The sequence below is a fragment of the Chaetodon trifascialis genome, chromosome 5, assembly GCF_039877785.1.
Source record: "Chaetodon trifascialis isolate fChaTrf1 chromosome 5, fChaTrf1.hap1, whole genome shotgun sequence".
Lineage (NCBI taxonomy): Eukaryota > Metazoa > Chordata > Actinopteri > Chaetodontiformes > Chaetodontidae > Chaetodon > Chaetodon trifascialis.
The window spans coordinates 9,312,501-9,324,206 of NC_092060.1; the positions used below are offsets into that span (position 1 = coordinate 9,312,501).

At 39.1% G+C, this 11,706-nt stretch overlaps 1 protein-coding gene across 3 annotated transcripts in view; it reads left to right on the top strand.

Annotated features, from left to right (window-relative positions):
* The window catches only part of aff2 (AF4/FMR2 family, member 2), a 134,462-nt gene extending 130,818 nt beyond the window's left edge, over positions 1–3,644 (top strand). For all 3 annotated transcript variants that reach the window (XM_070962112.1, XM_070962113.1, XM_070962115.1), the window contains 2 exons: positions 477–706; positions 2,456–3,644. In XM_070962112.1, the coding sequence (XP_070818213.1) occupies positions 477–706; positions 2,456–2,577 (352 nt within the window). In that variant the 3' untranslated portion in view covers positions 2,578–3,644. The remainder of the gene's footprint in view (positions 1–476; positions 707–2,455) is intronic.
* The last annotated feature ends 8,062 nt before the right edge of the window (positions 3,645–11,706 follow it).

The window sequence follows — 11,706 nt, forward strand, 5'->3', positions numbered from 1 at the left end:
TGCTATATGTGTTTGATTTATAAAGTAGTTCGCCCTGTCTAATAAGATGGCTCCCCCTATCAGCTAGCAGTGATAACATGCTTTTCCTGCACCCTGTACTGTACTATAGTACCAAGCTACACCACAGGTTCATCTGACATCTGACCAACATGACAGCTGGATGTGGTCAGTGGTGCAACAGACATACCTTTTAATCCATAGAGGCCGATGCATCTGTATTTTTTCCTTCTTCCAAAGTCTAGTGTGCCTTATCTTTAAAAATAGAAAAATAATGAAGGCAGCATTTGGCAGACGCATCTTTGACACCAGCAAGTCTGTTCAGAAAATATGTAACAACTAACACTTGGCTGACAGACTTTAGTGCACACTTCCCTCTTCAGTTGCCATCGAGTAAATCAAAAGCCGTTCCAGCATACATACATCCTGTTTAATTCTCACGGTGTCACTGGGACTCACTGCCTCTCGATATTCTTCAGGGTCAATGGGACTCCATCTCCTCTCTCACTCAGTCCCTCCCCAGCCAGCAGCGGAGGTGGAGGTGGAGGAGCAGGAGGAGGATCTGGAGGTGCCCCCGGCTCGTCAGGAAGTGTGGCTATTCCCCAGCGGATTCACCACATGGCTGCCAGTCACGTTAACATCACCAATAATATCCTGCGGAGCTATGAGCACTGGGAGACTGCTGACAGACTGGCCACTGACAGCCAAGGTAGGACTACAACTGACAAATGACTGAGTTCAGATCAATTTCTCAACATTGTTATTGATAATTGGGTTTTTTTGCTGTGGTGTTTTTACTCAACACAAAGATCTGTTAATGAAGTTTCACTGGTCCAGCCATTTTCTTCCACAGTGCATTTCACTGCTTATACTGTACTAAACTGCTGTTCCTTGCTTTCTCAGTGTTTTGAAAACGTGTGAAAGCTTTGAAAAAATGGCCATTCACAAAGAGTAGCAAGGCATATATTAAAGTCTAAAGAAATGCTGTTGATTCTTACCACCAAGAATGAAAGAGAACAGCGACAGTTTGCAAGGTTAAACCAGTTTGAAAATGTGTAGAAGCAAATATAATATACAGAACTGTCACTAATAAACACAGTGAAATATATCATTCTTCTGACAGGGATAGGAATTATTAGTGAGAGAGTTTCTCTCACATGTTTTGTAGTCGTTAAACATGAAAGAGTCCCTGCTTATCTAGCTCCATTCGTCTTACAAATAGTAGTTCTATCAGACTATTCTTTGCTTTAATGCAATTTAAAGTGTCCTTGAATCCTATGTTCACCTTGCAAAGAGCAGATACTCAACCCAGCCTTATATCTATGTTGTATCTGCTCAGGCAAAATACCAGTGGCTGGCCCAACTGGCTTGTTGTTCGACCACTATTACTGGCTCCACTAGACAAACCAATAGCTGCCAGTTAATTGCACTGAATTCCCTTGATCTGTCTCACCAAATAAAAGAACATGGTATTAAAATGAATTTGAGTGTGAGTTGTCAGTGTGCAGGGAAGTACAGGGTCATCATGTGGGCATGCTCTTACTAACCACTGTTTCGTTGAGTTGCACCCACAACACAGAGAAGGTCAACAGTGTGTCCCGTCTTTTCTGAAACAGCCCCCTCTTTACCTGCAGCCACAGAATCAACACAGCCCTCTGTAGCAAGTTATATTCACTTCTGTCTACGATATTACCAGCTAACATCTGCAGCTAACAGTATGGTAACTATCCACAACCAGCTTACATGTAACAAACTAACTAGCATGTTGCTGTCATTAGCAGCATGCTGCGCAACCCACCATGCAACAGACAACCATCCTTTTCTGTCATATTTATTTAGCTAGCATGCTAACAACATGTCAAGCTAACCATCATGTTGCCTAAGTGAGCAAATAAGCCAAACAAAAATGTGTTAAGCTAACTATCATGCTAACAATATATTCAGCTCACCATATTTCTGCCTGAGTCACCAAATAAACCAATCAACATGTTAAACTAATTAGCATGTTAAGCTAACACTCATGCTGCCCAAACCACCCAATAAAACGTGCAACAGTATGTCCAGCTAATCATTTTTTTTGTCTGAGTCACCAAATAAACCACCATGGTGAGCTAATTAGCATTTTAAGATGACTATCATGCTGCCTGCAGCCACCAAATACAGTTGTAGGTTTAAAGTTAGGGTTGAATTTTCACTTCATTTGATAATCAGATGTCAATAAAGATGTCTCAATAAAAAGCAGACAGACAGCAAACCAAGAGCTATGGGTGAATGACTGACCTGACTTTGACCTTTAATGTCTACAGCACCATCAGAAAAAAAACACCCAAACTGTATTCACATGTGTCATTTCAGCACAAGCAGCAGCAGATAGAGTAATGCTCAGCAACTCTCTCTCTCCCTCTCTCTCTCTCTCTCTCTCTCTCTCTCTCTCTCTCTCTCTCTCCCCCACCTGTAGAGTTCTTCCAGGAGCTGGACTCGGTAATGGAGCCTTTGAGTCAGCAGAGCAGCATGACTGAGCTGGTCCGATACATCAGACAAGGACTGCACTGGCTCCGCATAGAAGCTCACCTGCTGTAAGGACTGGACCAGAGTCAAAATATACATGAAAAAAAAAAGGGGGTGGGGGGGTGGGGGGGGCTGGGAGCTAGAACTGGCATAACAAGTGAGATGAGACTCAGGACGTTGCTTCAGTTCCCACTGGGATTCTTCAAATGACCCGACACCTCCCATGTTAATGTAAAGGCACGGACTGGGTGGATGAATTGGGCTGAAATTCACCTGCAATTAGGCCTGAACAGAAAATAAGTTTGGGAAGTTCAGCGGTGAATCACACAATACAAATTAGCATATTGAAAATGTGCTTTTTGGAGCAACCGCAGCTGTATGTAAGTGCAGGCTGCTTAAATTCCCAAAGGGGCTACAGATGTTACAAACCTCCCCGTGTCCCTGAATAGAAATAAGAAGCAGAGAGGAAAGGTAAAAAGTATTTTTACTAAGACAGGATCATTTTCAAAAAGATATGTGAGAGGCTGATGTGATTAAGGAGGTTGAAGGTAAGGAAGGAGCTCAACAGAGGCTCATCTGCTCGAGCAGTGGCCTAGAAACGTGTCTGTGATTGGGACGAGAATTAAAGCCCTCAGGCTGATATTGATCCAAGTGGAGTAGTGGTCCAATCCATTAGATAAAGACCATGCTGGTAAAGAGAAGGTGCTCAGCTACAACCACTAGAGCTGAACTGATAGAGGCTGAAGTTAGTTCTCCACTTTCATTTCAGTCAGACGCTAGAGGCTGCTTCCTTATTGTGTATTCCTTCAGTAATTTAACAACATAGTCAGTCACAGGAATATCAAATGACTGAAATGGCTGAAAAGTCATCCGTTCTGGTTAATAAGTTGGTCAAATTTTCCATTTTTAAAGTTGTAATGCCTAAGAATTTAATCACATCAAACTTAATATTTGATACTATTCATGGCCTGCATTATTCTGCTGCAGCCATTAAATGGATTTACACTTGTTAGTTAGCTGTTTGCATTGTCAGCGGTGGAGTTTGCCATTCCTGCACTGGATTCAAATAATGTACACATGTGCTACTAGGGGTCAGTATTATTGAGATGTTTTTAGCATTACTACCACAGGTGTAAGGAAACCAAGTTCGTTCAAATGCCCCCACCTCTTTGAAAGGGTTTCAGTTTTGGTACCAAATACCAAACTAAAAGAAATAAAATTATTTTTTTATGTTCAGACATGTGGTGCCACCTTTTCATACTTGACAGTTTGTGACTTCAGATATGAGTGAGTATCAGGACAGCCTCAGTTTGTCACAGTTGCCAACAAGAGACTCACATGTGATTTGGATCAGCGGTTTGTTTAAATGGAAGCTGTAAGATCTCAGATGTGGAGGCTCTCAGAACAATCCAATCAAGATAAACCTAACATTAAGATGTGTCAAGCAAGACTGAGGATTACAAGAGCTGGTCGGGTTGCAGTCCGGGGAGTTAACAGCTCAGCAGAACAAGCACTCAATTCATTGGTCCCACAAATGAGGGCTTTCCTCCATCAGTGAAAGTATTTGTCTGGTTCTTCTCTGACTGGTTATGGGCTTTGAAGAAATTCCGCTCAGTTCTATTTCCCACAGTAACCCACCCACTAAGGTGTCAGACACTTACGGGGGGAAGAAACTACAAGATTCAGTATGATTTGGCTCTAATTAAGCCCCCACCCATGTGCAGATCAAGTAAACAGGGTGGAAATCTCACATCGGCTTTTCTGCCCTGATGTCAAAAACCCTGTGCATCAGCAGCGACTTTGTACAGCACTTAATGAGACCAAATCATCTGCTGGATGTGTTGTAGTCGTTCCCCAGCATTTGTCGTGTTGTGTTGTTAGTGTGTAAACGTGTACAGCTGACTGTCAAGTCTATTTAAATCATTACCTGACTGGACAATAATGATGTTTGTGTACCATAATGTACAGACTGTGACTCCTGAAAACAGTGTTTGTTTTTTAGTGTCTTGTGAATGATTCAATGTGGATGAATGAGGAAGTGAAACAACAAAATTGGGTATCTATATATGTGTGTGTGTGTGTGTGTGTGTGTGTGTGTGTGTGTGTGTGTGTGTGTGTGTGTGTGTGTGTGTGTGTGAGATGTGTGTGTCCATGCAGAGGCTATGGCTGCATTTACACTGCACCAAACACGATCAGATTTTTAACCCTTTGTGGCACATGGAAACAAATCGAGAGCCTTCTCTCTCTCTGCTTTCACATGTGCTGTCAAGATTTAAAATCTCGATTTTTTTTTCATGGTCTTTGTAAATCCAGCACATCAAGCATGAATTTTTAAGTTTTGGATCATTTGACCATCGCTGAATGTGTATGGAAGACAATGCGGATGTGAAAAGTAATTTTCACTTTGACAAAAAAAAGAAACTCAAGTGCCTCTATTTGTGTCCAGTGGGAATTGCTCTATTTATTTAAGAACAAAGAATTAATCTAAATGATTTTCCATACCATATTGGTATAAATATGAGATTGTTTTTCGTAAAATCAAATGTTTCCACAAGCTTTTTACTGGCGTTTATGATGACACCAGGGTTTGGCTTTAAGAAAAATGTGTGATTTAACGTGTCAAATTTGCATCAGTTGCCGTTTTTTTTTTCTTTTTTCATGATGATTTGAGCAAGTATGGGTTTGTCTGAAATGCCTGACAATTTTAAACCATCGCATGCAATAAATGATAGCTTCAGACCAAGAACTACTTGTGTCCATTTTGAAAAAGAAAAAAAAAAAGTAGCCAGTGTAGTTATTGTCACATAGTCATTTACAGTGTGAATGTTCTACATCACCTGAAAACACAGAACCACTTCAAACACTAAAGCTAACAGTCTGTTCAAAAACATCAAGTCACTTAACAGGAAAAGTTCAGCATTTTAGGAAATGTGCTTATCCACCGTCTTACACAGAGTAAGATGAAAACTCTCATGTTCGTATGCTAAATATGAACCACCAGATATTTAGCTCAGTGCAGACCAGAAACATCGGGAAAATGGCTCACTTGGTTTTGTCCAAATGTAGCAAAATCTCCCTACTAGTACCTCCAAAGCTCACTGATTGACACGTTGTATCTAGTTTGTTTTAGGGCTGGATGATACATCCAATCAATTGGATCATATTTTTGTTTTTGTACAATGTGTAAAATGCTGCTTTGTGACAATCAAGTTATTACAACCTGCATAAAAGGTAACATTCAGTCAAGAAGTGACATAGATGTTAGCTGCTACATAAGCTGTTAGTCACGATAGTCTCATAACCTGTCGTCACGATATGACAGTCGCATTACAAGAGGGACAGACTGAAAGAAAGCTGCTGAAGCCTCGCAGTGTAGCAGTATGGGATAACCTGTGTCTTTTGAATATGTTTGCAGAACTTTCTAACATTAGGACAAGCTAACCCTTTCCCTCTGTTTCCACTGTTTGTGCTAAGCTAAGCTAACTGCGACATATTTAGCGTGAGAGTGTGAACTGTCAGCAAGACTGTGAATAGACAGTCTCCAAAATGTCAAACTGTTCCTTTAAAATGGACTCATGGTTCTTTATCTGAAAGCCTGACATGTTTACGAGTGAACATTTTGGATAACAGTCCCAACCTTTACTCCCTGTGGTTTAACAAAACTGCCTTTTGGGGTTTTTTGGGTTTTTTTTTCCTTTTTTTATTATTTGAGGTCATGAAGCCAAATTGTCCCAATGAGCCAATGAACTTCTACAACAGCCAACAAATAAAACCCACAAACTGTTTCTGTTAGACCTCAGTCATTTCAGGTCAATGGTTGATCCACAGTGTTGCTCAGTCCAATTCAATGATGTTCGATGTTGTTTTGTTTATGGTGAAACAGTGATGTTACTATATGGTTATCGTTAATTTCACACAATGGTCCTTATTTTAATTATATGCAGCGGTACGATATACTTATACAATAATATGCTGTAAAATGTCAAAAAATATTGCATTGGTGACATCATGGGAAGCATCGGTTTCATCCCACTATGCTACATGTCACATGATGGTTATGATAAATGTTGAATTCATGCAACAGTTCATTTGACTATATGCAATGTTAATATGTCGGTATATTCTGAAACATTTCAGAGACAGACTGCCTCAGCATGGCCTTTTATTCTGCTGACATCTTATTCAACATCTTATTAGCTCCTGTTACATTATCACAGTTGTCAACTTGTTTATCAAAAGCAGCAGTGACAGAAACGTCCCCACTGTGGCGATTACAGTAGAGAGCTAAACAGACTGATTTCCTTTTTGACAGCAGATGGTTACCAATAATACATTGATAATCTCTCCGGTTGTGATGAGTGTCTCTGATATTTGTTTGCATTTCAGAAAATCACAGATACACTTTGAAATTGCTTATGAAATTTCCAAAACTGCCTCATACAGTAAGTGAACTAGCAGTATTTATAAGGACAATATTTTTTTTTTTCTGCTCAAATTCCTGTAATCTACCAAGCTGCTTTTTTCTTTTTTTTTCCATTTGATTTTCCTCGGTTGTACTCTCACGGGTGATGCAACAGTGTTAGAAACAAGTATTTGAAATTAGTCTCTATTTATCCAATAAGTATTTGTTCAGGTCACCTGAGGGGCCATAATATGCTCTCGCTATCGCACAGGTCAGTTTCAGAGAAAAACTCCTAACATGTTACATCATGTTGTCTAATTTAGGCTGCATTACTAAGTAGTAGCCATCATAAGTCCCTTTCAAATTAGTAAAACCTACTGATATTGTAGAAGAATTCATATCTTCAGCTGTAACAGAATATACCGCATAAACCAACCAATCTTCTGTATTATCTGTGTTTGTTTATTGTGCAGTACAATACACTTACAGGAAGTTCTACATTTTGGGAAATACAGCTATGCGCTTCCTTCCGACAGTTAGACAAGAAAATTGATACCACTCTTGAGTCTGTTTGTAAAGCACGGACCATGAACTTGGAGGCCATTAGCCTAGCTTAGCATGTTTATTAAGTTTATGTAGCTTAGTGCTAAGATAGGCTCATTTCCTCAGAGCTGTGTCTCCGTACTTAAGACACAAGAGAGGTATCAAACTTCACATGTAGCTCTCGGAAAGAAAGCGAACAAGTGTATTTCTTAAAGTGTTGTGCAATTTCTTTAATAGGCACTTTGTATTGTAGTTGATATAAAGCTATTGTGGTAGGCCAGTGTAGTAGGAAATATAAAATGCTGGCCATACAGAAGACACACTGACAAATCATCAAATGAAAAACTTAATCAAATAGCTTATTTGTCAAGCAACAATTACACAGCCTGGTCGCTATCGGTTTTACAGAAAACAGGACCACTTTAAAAAGTAGCAGTATTATTTTAACCAATCAACCAGTAATATTAAAACCATGTGAACCTCTGCCAAGTTTGCTTTGATGGTTTCACTGTCCCACTGTCCCCAGTCATTTTGTTATAGCTAGTTTTGAATCCCTTCAGGGACACAACGGTGTTAAATCATGCAGGCATTCAAAATGTGCCAGGTGAAAACAAGCCGTACACCAGAAAGTTCAGAAACTGTGTTGACTGAGCATCTTCATGTTTCCAGTCAGTGAAAAACTGTCAGCTGGTCTCAGTGTAGAATCGCCCCAGGTCAGTTCGCTCCACAGCTCTGAATTTTCTCTTTAACGGTGCCAAATGTAGCGATTTTTAAATGAAACACTCCCCCACCATCAGTGGTTGTTAGGGCCTGATTTTCTGGAAGACAGCCTTAATCGTAAACCTCATCGACTCCTGTCACAACTCTTTACAGTATGATTTGTCTGCCCTTCCTCTAGCTTTGTAGACAGTATTCCTGGTGATGATCTACTTTGGTTATTGCAATGATGCAACAGGATCAAACTTCATGTGGCATTTATAGACGTTAAAATGCTACACTGCACCTATAAACTGTTGGGCAGCCCAGTTTGATAAAATTAGCATATTTCAAGCCAGACATTGGTGGTTTTGAGACAGGCAACAACACGGTGCCTCTGTTCCAGCCTGACAGATCTGTCCGTGGTTCTGTTGTACGTCACTGGCTAAACGCAACATTGTAAAGATTTCTACAAAATAACATCTGACAAAACATCTGTCCAACTCGGATTGCATTGTATTTCAAAATGTGTTGCACAACTTCAGCTGTTTTTCTGTTTCTATCAGTGCTATCTTTTGGCCTTTTATATGGTTCTTTTTATATGAAGTTGTTCTATGTGATGATCAGAAGTTGTGATGCAGTTCCATTGTTTTTAAATATTTAATGTCTCTAAAATATGGATTAAAATCTGTTTAAAACCAGTGGTCCTGCGGCTCTCATGGTCTTATTTGTGTCCTTAGAAAATGCAGTATTTTACTGGACTGTAAAAGGCTTTTTTTTGTTTGTTTATTTATTTTTTCAAGTTAAAGTTGCTTTTGTTGCATTTTTAAATTTCTTATTCCATAAGCAAACAGAAATTCAGTGTATTAAATAATGTAAACACCATAAAATGCAGTCTTACAATAAGACAGAGTTTTCTTAATGGATAAAATCTCTCCAATTTTGCACTCAAAATAAATAAGACCTTAGCCTTTGAGTGGCCTTGATGTATTACATTATAAGAGCCAAGCTAGTCTTCTTATTAGTGCTAATGGACTCTTATTTCTACATCATAACAACTATTAGCCTACTTCACCATGCATGATTAATTCATTGAATATAGCCACACATTAGAATTCAACAGGAGAGAAGAAAGCTGCGTGTCTTGAGAAAGTAAAAGAGACTGTGGAACAGAGCTCGATGGACTTCAGTGCATGAGAGAAGAATAAAGAGGGAGAAAGACAAGGGGTCTAGAGTTAAAGTCAAATTTAAAGTGTGCATTTTCTGGGAGACATAAATCCCACCTAATTAAGTATTTTCCTAAATGAGTCAGGAGGTGGAAAGCCTATTTGCAGACCCTGAGTCATATTAAGTGAGTGTGTGTGTCCTTGGTGTAGAGGCAACACACTGACAGCTCAGATTTATAGGTTTAATTGCCATAGGTAACCATGCAGTCAAATAAGCTCTCAGAGATATGGTTTAGAATCACACGCACACACACAAACACGCACACACATCCACAGAGACTAAAATGTATGGACACGCACATTCGCAGCAATAGCCGTCTGCTGGCCACAATGTGGAATCTGACCTGAGGAGATTACAATACTGCAGAGGACACTATGCACATGATCATGATGGCTTAAACACTATCACTATATCCATATTTACGACGATTGTCAGCTATTAAAATCACTGCAAGAGTTCAGTAACTGCCTCTCCACAACCACTCAACAGCTCAGCTAACACACTGCATTTCTTCTTTGTGACATTTCAAGATTGTGTTCAGGCAGCTGGATAGAAACACAGCTAACGTAGCATGAGCACTGGAACCTCATGCACACTGCCGTTATTGACTTTTTCATGTGGACTGGCGCTGTGATCAAGACGACCAATGTGCAAGTTTCCCCGTGGTTGAGCAGTCCCAACACGCCAGCAGAGTTTTAAAGTTGTAAAAAGCTCATTATTCATTCCCATGGTATATTCTTACAGACGATCTGAATGAAAAACTCTGCCCTGGGCTCTTAAATAAAAGCATCTGATTGAGAAGCAGAGAGTTGATTTTAAATGGATATGTATTTAAATCAAATGCAGACTGTGGACTCTGGAGTCAGAATTGTAACTTCAGATCTTTGGGAGTGTAACAAATACTAATGAGAGGAGATTTTAAAATAAATATTACTATTTTTGCCAGCAGTAAGAGGATGAGTCTGGATGTGAACAGGTCAGATTTGCTTTTTAATTATTATTATTTTCTCTGTGGCTTTTTCTCTCTTAGTCTTAGGCTACATTAGCCACTGATAATCTAACAAATGCAAGCAAATTGTGAATTTTATGGAAGACAAAGGGAATTCTGCTCAGCTTCATATTATAACATGAAAGTGTTCTTTTCTAACAAGGCCATATCATAGTAGAAAGTGTGATTGTGTCTCACTATGTCAAACACTATGAGATAATGGCTGATGTGTTCCCCTTGTCTAATTTTAGACATGAAATAAGGTTTAATCACACTATGCAAACCAATAATGTTAAATGTCCATTTTTTGTAGCCTACAGGTTTAGGTTTTTGTGTAGTAAGCATAAAGCTTTGTGTATTTTGTGTTTTTTGTTTGTTCCCTGGCTGGAGTCCAGTGTTATGTGGTTTGCACTTGACTGAGGTCATATGTTGTTACAGTAGCAAAAAAAAGTTGAATTATGTGGCATGTATGTCCTAAGAATGAAAAACTTGTGTTATTATAACATTAAAATTATCTTGTTTTAGCATTTTAAGGGTTTGAAAAATTTAAGGGATACATGAGCGTAGTACAAAAATGTCCAATTTCCACTAATGATTTTCCTGACAATGACAGAAGCTTGAGGCTCTTCTAATAAATGGATGGATAAAGGGAAACAAACCAATAACCATAGACTTTGCATGTGAAGTCATGTATATAAACATATTTAAAAAATGCTTATCTACAATATTGTAGACTTTATTCTGTCATGCATCAGGATCTGTTGGCTCGTCACATGACCACATCAGTGACGTAAGACAAGTAGCTTAAGAGGGTGGAATTTAGACCAATGAGAAAGAAAGAAAGAAAGAAAGAAAGAAAGAAAGAAAGAAAGAAAGAAAGAAAGAAAGAAAGAAAGAAAGAAAGAAAGAAAGAAAATGATCCACCCTCCTGAAACTATTGAAGGTCAACCTTTAAGTTTTAAAAAGACTCATTTTTTTTGTGATTTTGTTCCATTTTGGAGTGTCACAGCAAAGCAGACTGGGCTGTGGACAGGATTATAGAAACTCTAAGGTCATGAGTCCCTGCAGCACAAAAAAATCAGTGTGCTGTGTCTTACTGCTGAAGTGTTTATATTGACAGGTTAGATACAGCTTGATCAATGATAGATGTGAAAACGGCAGCTTGCTACAAAAGTCTAATATAAACGACTGGGAAAATGGGAAATTGAGTGCCCTGATCTGGAGACAGCAAACAGAATCTTTGCCCTCCTGCAATGCCTTAAATGTTTACAGCAATACTGACCAAGGCAACACTTTAAAATGCTGATTTTTCTGACAATAATGTTTTAATATCATTCTCCAGTCG